This window comes from Sphaerodactylus townsendi, linkage group LG08 (genome assembly GCF_021028975.2).
Source record: "Sphaerodactylus townsendi isolate TG3544 linkage group LG08, MPM_Stown_v2.3, whole genome shotgun sequence".
In the NCBI taxonomy this organism is placed as follows: domain Eukaryota; kingdom Metazoa; phylum Chordata; class Lepidosauria; order Squamata; family Sphaerodactylidae; genus Sphaerodactylus; species Sphaerodactylus townsendi.
Genome location: NC_059432.1, coordinates 65,933,761 through 65,953,987, shown reverse-complemented (window position 1 = coordinate 65,953,987; position 20,227 = coordinate 65,933,761). Strand labels below are relative to the sequence as shown.

General features: G+C 45.3%; 1 protein-coding gene across 3 annotated transcripts in view; it reads left to right on the top strand.

Annotated features, from left to right (window-relative positions):
* ENTPD1 (ectonucleoside triphosphate diphosphohydrolase 1) overlaps window positions 1-20,227 on the top strand; it is a 56,552-nt gene that overhangs the window by 12,131 nt on the left and 24,194 nt on the right. For 2 of the 3 annotated variants that reach the window (XM_048505825.1, XM_048505823.1), the window contains exon 2: window positions 12,332-12,431. In XM_048505825.1, coding sequence (XP_048361782.1) covers window positions 12,413-12,431 — 19 coding nt within the window. In that variant the 5' untranslated portion in view covers window positions 12,332-12,412. Of the gene's footprint in view, window positions 1-4,162; window positions 4,221-12,331; window positions 12,432-20,227 lie in introns of all 3 variants that reach the window. The other variant, XM_048505824.1, reaches the window with a different exon arrangement.

Below are 20,227 nucleotides of genomic sequence, written 5' to 3'. Positions count from 1 at the left end.
TTCCATGATCTTTTAAATACAGTATGTTTTGTTTGAAACAGATCATACCAGAAATTTTTTCAACCATTTCCCCCAAACTTGAACCTGAACATTCTGAATGGAACCCAGCCAAACCAAACAAGTAAGGGTTTGATTCCCTTATTGAAAGATTCAACAAGTATTGCTAGAGGAAATTCTGCTAAGGAGGTCATGGCAGGCTGGCGTGTGAATGAGAGGAGAGAATGAACTCAGATCACCCATGTAGTGTAGACATGATAATAATTCCCAGGCTTTTGAACTCCATTCCCAACATCTGCAGCTGATTATGGTTAATCCCATTTCCTCACCATATGTGATCATAGTTACATAAGGGGGTTGCGTAGGCTACGTTTTAATCTCCCTGACACCCAAATTCAGTTAAATGTGCTTAGAATTCGTATTGCTGCTATTGTGAATGCCATTCCTGAGCCTCTGAGAAAACATTTTCTGGTTAGCCAGAATGCAAAGGAGGCCTGAAGGCCCAGGGCCATGAGACACAGCACAGGTTGATCTGTTCCAGCAGGAGCCAGTAGTCTAGAGTACAGTGAGGCGCACAGAAGGACATTCTTTCTGCACCAGGGTTTATGCAGTTCCTCCCCCTCATGGCAGCTACCTGTAGTGCATCATAGACCAGGCCTTAAGTTCCCCCCTGAGTTTTGTGACATTCTGGAAAGGCTCCTTCCAGAAGAAAGGCACTCAGATGTTTTCGCTGTGAGTACTAATTTTCTTGCATGTAGCTTGGATTCCGTATTGAGTTTCCATCTGTTCTTCTTTTATGCCTTCCTGGTAGTTGTTGCTTCTGCCCTCCCCTACTGTCTCTGCATGTCCAAGTGTGTCTTCAGGTGGAGAGTGATGGTAAAGCAAGAAATAATGCAAAGCAAACTAGTCTGTTTCCACAACCTACCGGTAGTCTGAATGGATGTTTGCCCTTGGCTGGTATGGAAAGTATCATGTTGGGGCTGATATTCCTACAGAAGTATTTTGTCTATTTACATTGATTCCACATTTACTTAGTTCATTTATATCCTTCCTTCCTCCTCACTGGGAATCCAGAGTGGATCATACTGCTCCCTTGCTCTCCTTTGTGTTGTCAGTGGGTTTGTATCTATGTGATGCATTCCTACCTCATTGTAATGGCTTAATACTACAAATCAGTGTTGCTAAAATATATATGTATCCAGCCTGCTATATGTTACCATTGCCATCTGGAACATTATTTCCTTGATCTTTACTTTATGGCTTAACATGCTTTGTAGATAACTAGGCTTTCCCCTGACACCCTGGTCCCATGAGAAACAGAGGCCGTTTCTGCACGGCCCCCTCGCGCCCCCACGCCGGCAGGAGTTCTGTCGGCGTGGGGCGGGAGCCTGCTCGCACGCAAGCATGCGAGCAGGCAACGGGGAGGCCGGCAGACGGCAGGGCGGCTTCGCACAGAGCCGCCTCTGCGCCCTCCCCCGCCCCACTTACGGTGTCCTCCTCGTCGCCTGCGGGGCGTCGCAGCCCGCCCACGCTGCCCCCCCACCCCTGGAGGTCGGAGGACAGTGTGGGCGGGCTGCACGCCCGCAGGCTGCAATGGCAGGAGGACACCGCAAGTGGGGCGTCTTCCCGGCGGCGCGGTTCGCACCGTGCCGCAGGGAAGACGATCCCTCCCCAACAACAACCCTTTAAAGGGTTGTTGTTTAGGGCGGCTTGACACCGCCCTGGGGGGAGGGAAGAGGCGTCAGGTCGCCGCTGCTGCATTGCAGCAGCGGCGCCTGTGCGAACGGCGGCCTGGGGGCGCCTTTTTTGGCGCCCCCAGGCCGTCGTAAACGGGCCGTGCAGAAACGGCCAGAGTTGTATCAGCTATTTCATGGGGGCAGGAAGCCAAGTGGCTTTCCCAACTATCTGACACTGACCTTGGGGTGCCTCAGCTCCGGGGATTGTTTTTCACAATTTCTTAGGAAAACAGGAGGGGGGACTTCCAACAGAGATAAAGGGAATGGCAGACACCAGGTTTGTCAGAATTGGCTTTGCCAAGCTTTGGGGCTTAGATGCCTCATCAATAAATGCTACTGATCAGTATTACAGAGTCTGTTTATTGGCTTAAGGTTTGAGACCTAATATGTGTCTTCACAACAGTAGTCCAGAGGCGGAGCTACCAGGGGGCTAGAGTGTGGAGACATCATAACAACAGTATTACATAACTTCCAGGGAAAACTGTAGCGTTTCTAGCAATTCCTAGAGAGGCATGACACCACTTCTGGGTTGCCCCAAAGATGGTGTAATACTGATGCACTGATGGTTTATTTTTCTCCTGCTGGCTTACTCACTGGAAGCAGACATTGGGGACTGCTGACAGCAGGTCTCCTACCATAATGGGAGTCCTAGCAACCCTAATTACAGAATATCTGAGGGCTGAGGATTTGGGTGTTAGAAAGATCTGAGAGACTGGCAAGGACAGGCAAGGATGTTTATTTCAATTTCAAGAGTGCCTATTAAACTATCCTTCTGCAGCTTTTAAGGCAAGGATGAGCTTTACATTCCAAAACTACAGGGAACAACCCCTCAAGTGATAGGAGAACGATCATCCCTGGAGAAAGTGGATATGCCACGCTCTGCTCATGCTCCCTTTTTCCTTAATGAAACCAAAATAATGACTTTGGGCAGAACCCTTGAGATGCTCAAGGTATCCTAAAACCAGAAGTGAGTGGGAGTGTGCTATTAGTAACTAGGATTGTTGTATGGCTATTTAGTTTAAAGCATTTAGACCAAGTTATTGGAGGCAAGATACTGAGCTGAATAGGCCATAGACCCTAATATTCTGGAAACATGACAAGGGCAGCAGGTTTGTTCTTTTCTAGAATTGGATGTCTGCCTACATGAATCAGCCTGAAATTTTTGCTGAGGCTGGAATTTTACCTCATGGAATGCCATGGAGCCGCATCATAAATACTGTCTTTAAAAGACCAAAAAAGGCAGTTATGTGATCTACTTATAACCAGATTGCAGCGTTATTGGCAGAAGTAGGCCTTTCTGAAACCATTTGCCCCCTGGAGTCTGTTTTAGCATAGGTAGAACAATTTGTTAGACTTATTTCCAAAGTGCCTTATTTAGAAGTTTAACAGAATTTAGAATCACAAAATACGGAGAAAGTATTCGAATATGCAAGTATTTAGCTTGAAATGATGTATATCGGCTTGTTTATGACTTCATGGAATAGACAGTGTTAGAGATCAACTCTGAAGCAAATGAATTTACAGCCAGGAAGCTTTTGCAAATGTTATTTTTTAAACTAAAGTATGAATGGTCTTTAGAGGGCAAGAAAAATCTATGTTTAGTTTGATGTGTAGCATGTCTAAGCTTTAGAGAAAGTTTAACGTTTGGTGTTTTTGATAATCAAAATACTGAGTGATGTTCTAAACTGCTAAATAATCAGCTTGGTATATATAACACTGGAATTATGGGCATCTGAACTTTGCTTTTACTTAGTGCCATCCTAAATATAATTACATTCTAAATGCATTGAAGTTAACAGATATAACTTTGTTCAGGATTGCATTGTTTGCTGCTTCAGTACAACAGCAGGAAAACTGAGCATTGGGTAGCTTTTGTTGGATGATATCTGAATCATGCCTGAACGTGTTGATAAGATTAGTAGAATTCAGAGGTTTTTATCCATGCAGAAGACTTTAGCATTTGAAATGCGAATATTTAGCTGGCTCCTTGGAGAATCTGCAGGGCAATTGACATGTTAGGTACTAATCCATGCTAACAGTGTCCAAACACTTTTGGAAAAAACAAAATCTTTCAAGTGGGGAAGGGTGGTTAGATGGGAGAAATGGCAAGGGAGGGAATAACCCCTTAATGCTTCTGTGCCCACATTTCTTGGCTCCAGATCTCCTCCAAATGGCTCTCTTCGCTCCACAGTCCCAGAGATATTTGAAACTTTGTAGATGGAAAAAGCATTTGCGAGATGTGATTTGGAGCAGAGTAAGGACTAAGCGCATCTCCCTCTTGCCTTCCCCACTCTAACTGTGCCATCCTACGCAGAGTCACATGATTATAAAGATCACTGAAATTGACTTAGAAAGGTCCAGCTCTGTTTATGATGAAACTGTGCACTTCTCTTCCCAAGCCAGGGTTGTTGTTTTTTTGCTGTGCCTAGGTCAAAATCAAAGCTGTGCCTCTGACTTGAGTTGATGATGACCAAACTTCTATGCCAGGTAACTAACTGATGTCTCTTGCTTCAAGGACTAAATCAGTGTTTAGTTTTCAGTAAGCATTATTGCCAGGCCTATATGAACTCTGCACTGGGAAAAGCATATTTTGCAATTGGTATATATTATGCAAACTAGTAAGAAAGCCTGTTTGAACAAATACAGTGGGCTCTAAAAACTGTAGGTGGGTTAACAGTGCCCATTGAGAGGGCCAACCCCTCCTGCCTTTCCTCCCCCCTTGGCCCTACATCACCAGCTTCCTCCTCCTCCTTCTCCCATTCCAGATGCCTGCTCCTCTTCCCAGACACCTGTATTGCCATGCAACAGTAGGTGCTGTTGCAGCTGCCAGCAGTCATGACCTTCCCATGGGGAGCTGCCAATGTCTGCGCCTGTTGCTCCTCAGGCAGCTGCAAACAGTACAGTGACTGTAATTATTAAGCAGTGAGGAGAAAGGGAGCATGCAAACGAGTAACTGCCACATTCCACTGTTTTGTTTGTGTTGTGTTGTTTTGTACCCATTCTGTGTAAGCCCCTCTCCCAAGCCATGTGTGTGTAGTGATTGGGTGAGTCATGCATAGCAGTTGGCTGGAAGTGAGTTGTCGCCACCATGGCTAGCTTTTTATATAATAGAATTACATAAGTTCTCTGGTTGTATGTGATTTATTAAGAACATAAGAACATAAGAACAAGCCAGCTGGATCAGACCAGAGTCCATCTAGTCCAGCTCTCTGCTACTCGCAGTGGCCCACCAGGTGCCTTTGGGAGTTCACATGTAGGATGTGAAAGCAATGGCCTTCTGTGGCTGTTGCTCCCGAGCACCTGGACTGTTAAGGCATTTGCAATCTCAGATCAAAGAGGATCAAGATTGGTAGCCATAAATCGACTTCTCCTCCATAAATCTGTCCAAGCCCCTTTTAAAGCTATCCAGGTTAGTGGCCATCACCACTTCCTGTGGCAGCATATTCCAAACACCAATCACACGTTGCGTGAAGAAGTGTTTCCTTTTATTAGTTCTAATTCTTCCCCCCAGCATTTTCAATGAATGCCCCCTGGTTCTAGTATTGTGAGAAAGAGAGAAAAATTTCTCTCTGTCAACATTTTCTACCCCATGCATAATTTTATAGACTTCAATCATATCCCCCCTCGGACGTCTCCTCTCCAAACTAAAGAGTCCCAAACGCTGCAGCCTTTCCTCATAAGGAAGGTGCTGCAGTCCCTCAATCATCACCGTAGCCCTTCTCTGCACTTTTCTATCTCTTCAATATCCTTTTTGAGATGTGGTGACCAGAACTGAACACAGTACTCCAAGTGCGGTCGCACCACAGCTTTATATAAGGGCATGACAATCTTTGCAGTTTTATTCTCAATTCCTTTCCTAATTATCCCCAGCATAGAGTTTGCCTTTTTCACAGCTGCCATACATTGAGTTGACATTCCCATGGAACTATCAACTAAGACGCCTAAATCCCTTTCCTGGTCTGTGACTGATAGCACTGACCCCTGTAGCATGTATGTGAAGTTTGGATTTTTTGCCCCTATGTGCATCACTTTGCATTTTGCTACATTGAACTGCATTTGCCATTTCTGAGCCCACTCACCTAATTTATCAAGGTCCGCTTGGAGCTCCTCGCAATCCTTTGTGGTTCTCACCACCCTACATAATTTGGTATCATCTGCAAACTTGGCCACCACGCTACCCACCCCTACTTCCAGGTCATTTATGAATAGGTTAAAGAGCACTGGTCCCAATACGGATCCTTGGGGACACCTCTCCCTACATCTCTCCATTGTGAGAATTTCCCATTTACACCCACTCTTTGCTTCCTGTTTCTCAACCAGTTTTAATCCATAGGAGGACTTCCCCTCTTATTCCTTCATTGCTGAGTTTTCTCAATAGTCTCTGGTGAGGAACTTTGTCAAAAGCCTTTTGGAAATCAAAGTAGACAATGTCCACTGGTTCCCCCTTATCCACATACCTGTTTACATCCTCAAAGAACTCTAGTAAGTTTGTAAGACAGGATTTGCCTCTGCAAAAGCCATGCTGACTCTTTCTCAGCAGGTCTTGCTTTTCTACATGTTTTATAATTTTATCTTTAATGACAGATTCTACTAATTTACCAGGAACAGATGTCAAACTGACTGGCCTGTAATTTCCGGAGTTCCCCTAGATCCTTTCTTAAAGATTGGTGTGACATTGGCCATCTTCCAGTCTTCAGGGATGGAGCCTGATTTCAAGGATAAGTTGCATATTAAAGTGAGAAGATCAGCAATTTCATGCTTGAGCTCTTTAAGAACTCTTGGGTGAATGCAATCTGGGCCAGGGGATTTGGTAACATTTAGTTTATCAATGGCTGCCAGAACTTCTTCCTTGTCTACCACTATCTTTGTTAGTTCCTCGGATTCGCCTCCTAAGAAGCTTGGTTCAGGTGCAGGAATTTTCCTCACCTCCTCTTGGGTGAAGACAGATGCAAAGAATTCATTCAGCTTTTCTGCAATCTCCCTGTCATCTTTTAGCACACCCTTTGTTCCTTTGTCATCTAACGGGCCTACCGCTTCCCTTGCTGGCTTCCTGCTTTTGATGTACTTGAAGAACTGTTTGTTGCTGGTTTTGATGTTCACAGCCATGTGTTCCTCATAATCCTTTTAATCCTTTATTATACAACTTTCAGAGTTCTCCATAATTTCTTTGCCTTCTTCAATTAATGGGGACTGGTATAGAACTAAGTAAGGCGTTGAAACTCTGGAATCTGAAAAATAGAAACCTTATTCAGCAACTTTTGGGGAGCTAATATCTATACTGCAGATAGATAGGGTGCTCACGATATTCATTCCATCTGGAACATTCTTGACACTTGGATTGCAATAGGTTGGATGTGAATGACACCGAATAGAGTATTCTGTTGGTGTTGCATTGTTAGTTTCATAGGCTGTTAATGAAAGAATATGTTTATTTGAAATTCAGGGATAAATGGGCCTCTGACCTGACAAGAGTGAGATTTTTTTTTACAGCTAAGAGCACAGGTGGTGGACTGTGGTTTCATTGGAGTCTTGACACTTATGCTCCAACAGGAGTCACAAATTTCACTCATACAGAAATGTTTAGTCTGAATAATGCTGCAATGAGTTCAGTAGTTCTCATTCCCAGCTAACTGTACATGGGATTTCAGCCTTAGACAGGCTGCTTTGCAACAGGTCAGATTAGCAACTTCTCTTTTCCTTTTCCAGTTGACTACATTGCCTTGTAGATACTGAACATGTAATTCCAATATACATGTTGGCCGGAGTGGTGTAATGGTTGAGAGCAGTGGACTCTAACAATAGCAGCAAGAATACTATATGCACAGAAATGGAAAACTCCAGTTATACCTACAGTTTAAGAATGGTGGGTGAAAGTACTAGAACAGGCCAAGATGATCACGTTAACATCATGACTTAAAGAAACAAACTTAATTAAGTTCATAGACAGCTGGGAACCCTTGATAGAATACCTAGACAAAACAGAACAAAAATAAATTGACGACTAATGGTTTTGAAAGTTAAGGACTGTTAAAATAAGATCCAATAGATAAAAGTGAGACTTTTTATCAATTATTATGCTAAATATTTGATTTTATTTTGGTGTTTATTGGCCAAGTTTCGGGTTTAATGATTAATATTCTGTGCAGAGGAAAGTTGAAGTCTATAAAATAAGTATTTTATAACTTCATTGATTTTTTTAATGTATGCTTTGGATTTTTTAACTTTATAGCACAAATAAAAATTGTTACTACAATTTTTAAAAAGAGCTGTGGATTCTAATCTGGAGAACCAGGTTTGATTCCCCATCCGTCCACATAGACAACGGATGCTAATCTGATGAATTGGGTTTGTTTCCCACTACTACACATGAAGACTGCTGAGTGCCCTTGGACTAGTCATAGTTCTCTCAGAACTCTCACAGCCCCACCTACTTCACAAGATGTCTGCTGTGGAGAAGGGAAGGTGATTGTAAGCTGCTTTGAGACTCCTCTAAAAGGTAGAGAAAAGCCGGGTATAAAAAACAGCTCTTCTTCTGGCAGTTTGGTTTACTAACAGCCCAATTCACAGGGCTCCAGTGGCCGGAGATGGCATCACTGCTATGTCAGCGTGCTGCCTCCAGATAGCTTTCAGGTAGCATGGGGAGGCAGCAAAAACAAAAAAAGTCCAACTTCCTGGAAAATCCTCCTTAACCCTAAATGGACTTATGCTACCCTTTTGGATGGGGTAACTCCACAGCCGATGCTGCAGCATTCCTGGCCTGGATGGAAGCTAAAGTCAACTCTATCACCAGGAATGCCCCAGACTCTCCCCTCTGCACTGACATCCACTTGGACCCCAGTGTAGCTCTGCTGCAGTGCTCACTTCCAGATTTCACCGCCACAGAGCTGTGATGCACCTTGACGCCAGCGTCTTTGCTCTCTCCACTGACAGGGGTGCCCCTTATGCTAGTGGAAAAAGCAGACACCAGTGTGGCCCTTTGCTGTTCCCTGATGCTTTTCACACACACCCCCTTCTGGATTTGGCCGTATATCTTGCAGTTCTGGAAAAAAATTACAATTAATGCTTCTGATTAAAAATATTGTAACGTGTTTCAAGTGATAAACAGATCCGAAAAAGGAAATTGGAGGCAGATATTTCATACGGCAGGAGCAAGACCTTTGATAGACAGTTTGTCAGGACCCTGGTTCATGCAGCTTAATTGGTTGATAGGAACACTAAACTCATTCCTAGAAGATGCATTGTGATAGAACCCTCTATTTTTCTCTGAGGTCGAGCCCTCTTTGGACCTGCATTTCACCTCCTTGTCTCTAGGGCTGCAAGGGCCATGAGTTTGCAATTAACAGACACTATATCTAAGGACATCACACAGATCTTAGTTCCACTGACTCTGAGGACACTTGAAACTCTTCAACTCAGAGGTTTTCCTGCCTTTGGGTTACCAATTGTGGTGAATTTTTCCAACGTTTCTCGCAACATCATGGTGCCTATGTTATCTTTCTGTTATTTCCTCATCGTTCTTCTATGCTTCCTCAAATTGGATTAAAGATAGTTTGAGAAAACTCAGAGAAATGGCAAGGAAATCATGAAGAGACAACAAATGAGCAACCATGTCAGAGAAACAGCACTGCATTGTAGTCTGTCACCCAAACCACAGGAAAACCACTATGCAAAAGAGCTGGCAGTCCTTCAAGTGTCGCTCTTTGATTCTGACATGTTCTGTATTTATCAGTTCTCTGTTGATGTCTCTGATGTCTGTTTAGACATTTCACAGTTGTATTGTTCTGTTCCTTACTCCTCTTCTGTCAGTCAGTCTTGGTCTTTCTTTTGCACTTCGTCTTTCAGTGGTTCTCTGTAGCTTTAACCTTGTCCTGGATTCACGTTGCTGTCCTTTATGCTGATTAATTAATCCTTAACAATATTCTGTGCCACTTCTCACTGTATGAAGCCATAAACAATAAGTTATTTATAAACATTCATTCTAGGTCTGTACCACCTTAAAAGCAAGAATCAGAGGTGGAAAGGGCTTTCCACACTTCAGCAGGTGTCCTAGTGGATGAAAAATGCACAATATTTAACTCATTTGGATCCAATTTTTCCCATACATCTAGGCGAGGGGTCTGCAACCTGCAGCTCTCCAGATGTTCATGGACTACAATTCCCATCAGCCCTATGGCAGCATGGCCAATTAGCCATGCTGGCAGGGGCTAATGGAATTTGTAGTCCATGAACATCTGAAGAGCTGCAGGTTGCAGACCCTTGATCTAGGCCATTTCCCCACTGAGAAATTAAAGCCGGATACAACCAGGTTTCAAAAGAAACAGCAGCTTTTCATCGCGGTTTCTCCCTCCACACTGCAGCATGTGTCTAGTGAAGACCTCGATGTCTATTGCAGATTCAAACAATGTAACACTCCCCACGAACATGCGATCTGCTCGGCGGGTCTGTTCTTCCTCGTCCTGATTGTCTGTTGTGTTGTGTTGAGGTGAAAACTTTTTTAAAAAACTTTTTTTTCATGCAGCTATGTCGCTACATAGATTTCCCCACCTTCTGATTGACTATTGTGCTGGAGCAGGAACACTACTCCGCCCCTGATTGAAAATTCATGTTGTTCGTGTTATTCTTCTTCTCGTTTTTACGTTTGAACGTAGCCACACATAAACAATTTATCAAAATCATTGTACTGTAGCTTCTTATTTACATTCCTTTGTAGCCACACCCAGCGTGGCATCAAAAAAAAAAGGCTGAATGCACTCTGCGCACAGCCCACTGCGCTCTGATTGGCTGGAAGGTTTGAAGGGCAGAAAGAATGGGCCGCGTCTGTCCCGTTTTCCCCCACCGATCGGGCTTCGGAGTATGATTGGAAAAAAAGGTGCACTTCAATGCAGGTTCTGAAAAGACACGGGACAAAGGGGGGGGGGGGAGCGCGTGCCAGAACCGGGATGAATCCATGTTCAGCACTTAAGCGGTGGGGAGTTCTTGCTTAAACCGTGTTTTTTCACGTGAGCAATAAATTGACCGTGGGGAATCGACCATCTAATCACAGAAAATGTACCCTGAAGGAGAACAACAGATATTTGAATCACACTTTCAAAAATATCACAAGTGGGTAAGCATTGACCCCAAAACCTTTGCCACATGAAAATGAGCAGATCTGCAATATGTTGAAACTGAAAAAAAAGCTCTTTGTTTCTGCATGACACACTGCTTTCCCAGTTGCAAACAGAATCCTAAGGACTATCATGTCCATATTCTTGGTACTATTTCTAAACCATCATTGAAGATGGTCACAACTCTTGGACTTTAGCTTTTTTAAAATGTCAGCACTGCACTTGCTACTCATGATCAACAAGTGGGCCTCTATATAAGAACTCATTGACAGAGAAGGAAAACTGTTCCGCTTTACTTGGAAACCTTTCTTGAGAACTGTTTACCCTTTCCCCCCTTCGTTGCTTCAGTGTAGGCCTTCCTTCCACACTTGTGTAAAGACTGTCATCTGCTGGTCTACAATGGGCTCTTGTTCTGATTCCTCACCCCCATCCCACCCTTGGTTAAAAATTCTTCTAGACGCTTTGTTCTTGATTATTAGGAATGGAAATAGGGGCAATATGAGGAACAGAACAGGATATTCATGCTGAGTAACACATTGTGACCTCTTAAGGTCTTAGGAAGCTCCAATATGGAGCATGACCTCTGGGAAGCCACATTTAGGCTTTAAAGAGCAAAGCACACTACGAAGAAAGGCAGACTGAGGTGCTGCTGATTTTATTGAAAGTCTGGGAGTTTGAGGTCAGAAAGCCATGTTGAAGTTATAGATTTAACCATAGTTGTAGTTTGGAAAAACTCAGCCTTTTTTGCAGTATCCCAGCCAGGTCTTTATTTTTAAAATCTGTGTTGCATGGATTCACCAACCAGTGAGTGGCTTGATGGACTAGATGAAATGGTTTCAGGATTACGTGCACATGGTCAATATTTTCTTGCCTAGTTTGCACCACGCACACAGTTCAGATGAGTCAACTGTCACAAGCAGAATTCTACTTCTTCCTGCTGAAAATTAAGCTGCATTACAAAGATTTGTAGATGTATGTAAAAACAAAGCTTGGGCTTGTTTTGAACAATTCAGATAGCCTATGTATCATGTGAAAGGTGCCCCTGGGCAGGAAACAACTACCCCTTACATATAGTGGTCCTAATCAGTTGCCCGGGATGAAGAATGTGATGTGACAATAACAATTTCAACATGTGACAAAAACAATTTTATGTGAAAACCGAAACCAGAACTGTCAAATGCATGATGTTCTAAGGAAAACTAATCAAGCCAGTGGTTGCTGAATCTATGAAAAACAGCTCTTGATGCCAACTACTCAGACCATAAACTATGTATCCTGTTTAAACTGTATACCGTAGTTTCAGAAGTGCTTAACATGAAGATGTGGAATGTTTAGAGAAAGGAGGCCAGGCGTATTGGATGTTTTGAGCCATTTGTTTTGTAACCTGTTTTCTGATGAAAATATAAGGTTTCCTTGCAGGTTATATTCCTTTAGATGTAAGGAATAGTTTGATGATTACTGCATTCCTGTTTTCTCCCTTTTCTCTTCCAGTTTCTCGTTCAGAAAATGTTTACTCAGATGCTTCACCTTCCAAGCGCTGGCTCTGAACTTTGAATATCAGAAAATAAGAACATGGACACAACTATGCCAGGTGAGTATGGGGATCATTACATTTTGTCTTCATCACAGGAAGACTGGGTAAGATGGTCTGCCTCAAGACAGCTGGATATGGTTAGTTTCTTGTCTGCTCTTGTTTTTTTTTATCTGACTTTGCATGTTTTCTTGTTGAGGCCTTGGAACACTGAGTTGTTCATGCAGTTTTCCCCTGGGCACCCTGTCCTACTGGCTAGAATCATGGCAACTCTCTGGTTATTTGGGGACAACAGTTAGAGTGTGTCAAAAAACGGACCAGAAAAATTATACAAGACACACGTATGCTGCTAGAGTGGCATTCAATGTATTACCCTCTTATATTTCTAATCATACATAAAATACAAGTGCAACAATGCTTATTTGTATTTCTATTCCAAATAGACTTCCTTGGAAGGAGCGCAGTGATTTTCTCACGCGTGCTCAAACAGTTCACTCTCAGTTTAGTGCACACTCAAAACAGTCCAACGTATTAGTCCTGCTCTTCATATATTTGTATCCAAAACCATAGTCATAGGATATTATCCTGACATTTACAAAGTTCTTATTCTTCAAGAGTATGTTGTTATTCTGGATACGTGGCTGAAATCTTATGTGATCTCCTTCTGGAGTCCATTTAAAGGAGCCTTGTTGCAATGTGGAGAAAAATTCAGCAAGCAAAAAATTCAGCAAGCAGAAGCTAGTCGCGTAACTAAAGCTTTTCGATGCCTTCTTCAGTGCTCCGTATTTGCCATTATCCTTGTCATTCTAAATCTTGTTACTCAGAGAGTAATTGCAACAAGGCTCCTTTAAATGGACTCCAGAAGGAGATCACGTAAGATTTCAGCCACGTATCCAGAATAACAACATACTCTTGAAGAATAAGAACTTTGTAAATGTCAGGATAATATCCTATGACTATGGTTTTGGATACAAATATATGAAGAGCAGGACTAATACGTTGGACTGTTTTGAGTGTGCACTAAACTGAGAGTGAACTGTTTGAGCACGCGTGAGAAAATCACTAAAGTCTATTTGGAATAGAAATACAAATAAGCATTGTTGCACTTGTATTTTATGTATGATTAGAAATATAAGAGGGTAATACATTGAATGCCACTCTAGCAGCATACGTGTGTCTTGTATAATTTTTCCGGTCCGTTTTTTGACACGCTCTTTGAGACACCCGTTTCCATTCATAAAAAGACAACAGTTAGAGCACAAATGGCTGAAAATAACAAATCCATCAAAATATGGCTTAGAGCGCATATCTAAGGCCATAGCAATACAGGTGGCAAAGTAATTTCCAGCAACATTGCACCTGTATGTTAACATTCATCAAAGCTGATTAGCGACAAGGTTTAAGCAGTCCAGTACTGCTAATCCATAGAACCATCTATAGCCCATTACAACTTATTAGTGAATCTTTTGGTAGTTCAAGTCATTCATATCCATTCAAACCATTACAGAGGCTGCACCAGCATTCCCCTGTGACCTGGACTAGTTGCAGTTGCTTGAATGGAGACAAGAAACTTAGGGAAATTTTGGCCCCTATATTCACACTTAAGCATTTCCATTCCTGACTGTTGTAACTGATCAGAAGAGGCTGTCTAGCTTGGTCAGCATAATCGGCAGTGCCTCCTTAGGACCAGGCCATGAGCCCGATGCCTCAAAGGAGGTAGTGGTTTTGCTTTTGTAGAAGTAATTTCTAGCAATTGCTGACTTCGGCAATTTCTGGCCAGTTTCTCACTTTGCAGTTCTTGGGGCAAGTTGCTCAATACAATGGTGACCAAGTAGTTTCACATAATTTTGGATTAAACTGTTTTCTGGGGTTAAACTTCCTGCCCCTGCACTTACCTCCAAGGAAGCAGAGGCCTCCAAACCATGCCATCTATGGAGGGCCACAGAAACTAATTGTGAAGCCCAGCTTGCCACATCACTCAGCAACTCTGAAGAGGCCAAGGGCCAGTCAGCAGTAGAGATACAAGGCAACAGGGGGGGCAGAGGAGCAGCAGAACCTGCTACAGGCAATGGCCCATTCCTCATCAGCAGGGGTGTATCAACAGGAAATGGCGCCTGGGGCAAGAACTGAAAAAGCGCCCCCTCTGAACTTGCGCCCCCTCTGCCAGGGCACCTGCCTGGGCATTCTGCAAGGCTGTGGTGCCAACGGTTGGCCGACTCTTCGATGACCTCCACCATGGTGTGGTTGTCATGCGGCTGCAGCTGGCTCCTCCCCGCTGCTGCCGCCACCACAGGTGCGACTGAGGGTGCTGCTGCTGGGTGGCTGCTTCCGCTGGGCCGAGTTCACTCATCTTGCCAGGCTGCTGGCAGGCAGGCTGAACCTCTGGCTGGCGCAAGGGGGGGGCACTGCAAAGGGGAAGCCTCTGTCAATGAGTGTGCTGTGCATGCTGTGAGGCTCCGGGCTGCTGGGTGCTCCTACCCGCCCTGCCTCTCTCCCTCCCTTCCAGCGGTGCTGCTGCTTTGTCTGCGGGCCGGCCGGGGCACAGGGAGGGCCAGGCTGGGCTCTTGCTCTTTGCCAGCTTTCTGCACTGCCATCCAGTCACTCCTAGTGCGACGCATGGCTCTGGGCACCCAAGGACCCTGCTGGTCTCGCTCTCTGTCCCCCGCTGGGAACTTCACCGCTGGGCTGGCCGGACAGGAGAGGGGAGGGGAGAGGAGAGGAGGAGCTGAGGGCAGGGGAGGGCAGTGTGGGGTGGGGTGGGGCGGGGCAGGCTGAGTCCCCAAAACAGAAGGCTGGCTGAGATGGAGGGCACCCGGGGGACACAGCTGTGGGTATGTGGGGTGATTCTGTTCCCCCATGTGGCTAAATTGGTAGCACTTGGAGGCGTGTGACCCCACATGTCCCTCAGGCAGGTATGCTACTGCTCACCAGTTGTAGGAGCCAGGAAGGCTTCTTTGGAAAGGTGAATCAGGAAACGGCCTGCAGTGACTTTCTGAGGCAGTAGCAGTCAGGGGAGAAACCTTATAAGGCTTCCCATGGGGGAGAGGCAGGGGTAATGGGATTCCAGGTAGGCATCTGCCACTCCTGTATACCAGAAATGCCAATCTTACAGGACCATCCCCCAGGATAGAGGGAGTGGGTGATGCCAGAGTTGTCTCAACCACAGGCAGCCCTTTAAAAGTTACACCCTGGGAGAATCAGGGTGGTAGGACCAGACTTTTAACTAAGGCAACCAGGGTGAGGTTACTGGCAGGAGTAAGAAGAGGGTGCTGTTAAAAAAAACTTCTAACTCTTTGTGAAGTTCCTCCCCAGGATAAGCCCTACTAAATCAACACTAAAGAACAGTGGTTCTTAACCTTCCTAAAGCCGCGACCCTTTAATATAGTTCCTTATGTTGCGGTGACCCCCATGGCCCCTCTAAATTGTTCATGAGTTCATCTGGGGAAGCATCCCTCCATGAGCCGGCTCGAAAGGCTCTGTTTTCCTGGCTGTTTGAATTAGAGGAAAGAATGGGGGAGGTAGTCCTGCCCACCTGGCTGGGGGTTGCTCTGCTCTCTGGATCCAGGGTTGCTCTGCCCTTCGGATCCAGGGTTGCTCTGCCTTCTGAGGATTGGGTTGCTCTGGGCTCTGGGGAGGGGGGTTTCTCTGCCCTCCCCACTGGACGACTCACCTTCCCGGCCCCCCATGCCCCGATCTTGCCTGGATCGGCATCAGCTCCAGCTGGAAGGGGCAGATTGTCCTCCGTGACGGCGGGAAGCTCCTTGCTGGTTTTGCCTTGCAGCCTCGCTCCTTCATCGGCCCTATAGGGGCCAGAATCGCAGCGTGGCTGACTGCCAGGCGCCTCTGCTGTGATGGAGGAGCTGCACCACTCTTGGCCTGAGTCGTCTTCTTGTTTTTGGCACTGCGGCAGCAGCGGCAGCAGCAGTATCAGCGGCTGCTGCTACCTTCTCCCAGGCGTCCTCCCACTTCTTGTTGGGGGCTTTTCCCCCTTGGCGGGTTGCTGCTTGGGTCCTCTCAGCTGAAGACCTATGGAAGGTCTCAGGTGGAGGCGAAAAAGTCAGTGCCCGATCCGCCATTATGGCGTGGCTGCGGCTGAGAGGGTGATGGGAACTTCCTGGTCTAAAGTGGTCTTGGTGACCCCTGTGAAAGGGTCATTCGACCCCCAAAGGTCATTCGACCCCCTAGGTTGAGAATCGCTGCTAAAGAAGGAGGAAGCCCTGGATTCCAGCCTAGCGCTGGAGTTCAGCTGTTTATCTGGATCCATTTTGCTTTGGCTTCATATCTGGTTCTCCAACAGAGACGTTTTTGCTACCATGGTTTATTGCCTACTCTGAGATAGGAGATACGAATATTATGATCCTGTTGATTCTCCTGGACTTCCTGGAGGCGTTTACTGTCACCTGTTGCATCCTTATGGCTTACCTGTCCAGATTGAGAACTGATGGAACTGCATAGCAGTCATTCTGCTTCTTTTGGGGAACTAGTTTCTAGAAGATAGTGCTGGAAGACTGTTGCCTCTGCAGCTTCTCAAGGGTCAGTATTTCTCCCCTTGCTCTACCATCTATGTGAAATTATATATAGAGAGGTTATGGAGTGAACTATCTCTATTTATTCTTTCAGTAGATGCAGGTAAGTTGGTTTTCTGTAAAGGATTATTTGGGAGTAATGGTGGACTGGATATTGGGGAATCAAGTTAAAATCAACCCAGACAAGACAGTTAAAGATGGTATGATTGCACAGGCTTGGGGCAGTGCCTATCCTTATGATCAAGGTCATGATCAGGAAGTACTTCTGAACATGGCATCACTTCTAGATTCCCAGGTAGGACTGTGACCCTATGCTTTTTAAATCAGCTGTTCCTGATCCACTAGTTGTGCCCATTATTGGAAAATAGGTAGTAGCTATTTTTACCCACATCCTGGAGACAGCCCAAGTTAGACTACTATGATGTGCTTTACGCAGGGCTGTATTTGAATAATGTTTGGTAGAGAATATGCTATTTATTTATTTGGAAAATGCCTCGAGGGAACCTGGCCAGGATGACTTATAAAATAATGCAGAAAAGATGGCTGTGTGAATGCAGAATGAAGGAAGAGAAGAAAAAAATGATGGTTCAGTGGGAAAGATTTTATTTCACCCGAAGGTGCCTGCGTGTTTCGCATGTAGCTTCATCAGGGTATTTGTAAGGCAACTGTCTCTTACTGCAGTCATGGAGCTACCAGGGGGTTGGGGGGTGCGGCACGCACCGGGTTCACGGCTTTGGGTCACGTGGGGGGCGGAAAATCTCCCTGACCCCTCCCCCTTCCCCACTGTGGTGCTTCCCCCACACACTTACTTTAGCAACCTGAGCAGGCTGGAGAACAGGCCTGCCTGTTCTGGTGAGAACTACATTTCTCAGGGTTCCCACACAGGCAGACCTGTTCTCCAGCCTGCTCGGGTTGCTAAAGTAAGAGGGGGTGTCACGTGGGGGTGTGGGCGTGATTCCCCCCCCCATGGCACCCCCCCCCCCCACTCACTTTAGCAAACCGAGCAGGCTGGAGAACAGGCCTGCCTGTCGTCTTCCAGGCTGCACAGGACCTGGTGGGAACTACATTTCCCAGGAGACCCTGGGAAATGTAGTTCCCACCAGAACAGGCAGGCCTGTTGTCCAGCCTGCTCGGCTTGTTAAAGTAAGTGGGGGGAGGCGCCGCAGGGGTGTGTGTGTGTGAAAAAGCCAGAGTGCGCACCGGGCGCACTCTGGCCCAGCTACATCTCTGTCTTACTGTGTTCCCACTACATTATTACTGTGGCGTAGTGGTTAAGAGCAGGCGTAGTTGTTAAGACATTCTAATCTGGAGGAACCGGGTTTGATTCCCCGCTCTGCCGTCTGAGCTGTGGAAGCTTATCTGGGGAATTCAGATTAGCCTGTGCACTCCCACACACGCCAGCTGAGTGACCTTGGGCTAGTCACAGCTTTTCTGAGCTCTCTCAGCCCCACCTACCTCACAGGGTGTTTGTTGTGAGGGGGGAAGGGAAAGGAGATTGTAAGCCCCTTTGAGTCTCCTACAGGAGAGAAAGGGGGGATATAAATCCAAAACTCTTCTTCTTCTTCTTCTTCTTCTTTACTCTAAGAGATGGTTACCCTACAGATCCCCTGACAAAGCTGCATGTGAAACATGTAAGAATCTTTGATGGCGATAAAATTTCTTTTCCCACTGCACCATCTTTCTATTCTTTGGCTTATCAAATAAAACATAATAAAAACATAAAACAGTATAAATTTACTAATTTAAATCTAGCCAGAGCAAAAAGCAATATAAACATTGAATAGCTTACAATATCTCTAATGTTTCTGAGGAGAAAAGAAGACTATAAATGGATGTTAAAAATCAACTTAATTAAAATAACTTTGTATTTTTGAAGAAGAAAATTTGTTTTTTAATCCCCACTTTTCCTCACCTTAAGGATTCTACAATCACATCCTTTTCCTCTCCCCACAACAGGCACCTTGTGAAGTAGGCAGGGCTAAGGGAGTTCTGAGCGAACTGTTACTCATCCAGCAGGCTTCATGCAGAGGAGAAGGGAATCAAACCTCGTTCTCCAGATTAGAATCTGCTGCTCTTAACCACTATGCTACACTAGCTCTCACGTCTAACTTTGAGAATACCTCTCATGAAACATCTGCACTGTTCAGTTCATTTCCAGACCTAATTCAAAATGCTGGTTTCAAGGGCTGCCTGCTCCAATATGATCCCTCCAGGACCTCTCCCTTTGTTTGTCACAGAATCTAAGCACCAAAACACATGCATCGTGATCAAGTGCCTAACTCAACCAATCATCAGAGGACTAACCTTTTACAATGTTTTAAAAATCTTTGTTGCCCCACATGACTTCAAACACTGGAACGGGGGAGGAAGAGCTTCATAATTCTCTCTTCTACTGTTTCCCCCAAGAGTCAGTGGATAGCAGTTTGCTTGTTTGCTTGGCTCAGCATGCCCTGGAAATGGACATCTGGAGCCAAAGGAACGGGTTCTGTCTCTATTCCAAGGGCACATTAAGACAGCCAAAGGAGCAAACAGCCTCCCACAGGCCATTACTGTTGGCAGAGACACACCAGGAGAGAAGCATGAAGTTCCTCCTTCCCTCTCTCACACCATTTGGAGTTGTCCGGGATGACAAAGACCCCAAGCTGGGCCTGGCAGCAGCCTCCCCATTTCCCCCACTTTCCCCCACCCCAATTATCAAGCTGGGACTGCTCACCTCCCCCACAACTCGCTCACTCGCTCGCCCGCCCGCCCGCCCGCCCGCCCGCCTGCCTCCTTATAGGGACTGTTTTCAGGACTATTTTCTACTGCAGAAGCATGTAATTCTGCCACTCTACTACTGACCATACTTTTATCTTTCTGCGGGAAAGGGCATAGTAGTTGTTACTTCATACTGTGGCAGTTATTTCTGTGGCTAAAAGAATCCTGTAACAAAATGGAAGATGTAGATATGGTGGCGAAATTCAGCAGTTGACAAGAGTTCTGCTACTGATATTATCAAAATCCTTTGCTCCTGATAACCTTTCCCTTAATAGACACTCATGACAAAGCAATATGTCCAGCACAGCTTCTTCTCAATACCTACTGAGAAACATCCAGGCTGAGATTTCAGTCTCCCAAATGAGTCACTTGCAACACAAACCAGGGAATGGAGAATGCTTCTGAGAAGAGAAGCTGAGAGCTGCAAGGCTTGCTTTGTTTTGCTGTTGTTCATGCTTTGTGTCTCAAGGCTTAGGAATAGCACTACTGGGAGCTACTGTCTGCAGTTCTGGAGTAGGGGCCAAGTCAGTGGCACTGTCTCCCAGTGGAAGGAATGTCCTTGGTGCTGTTGTG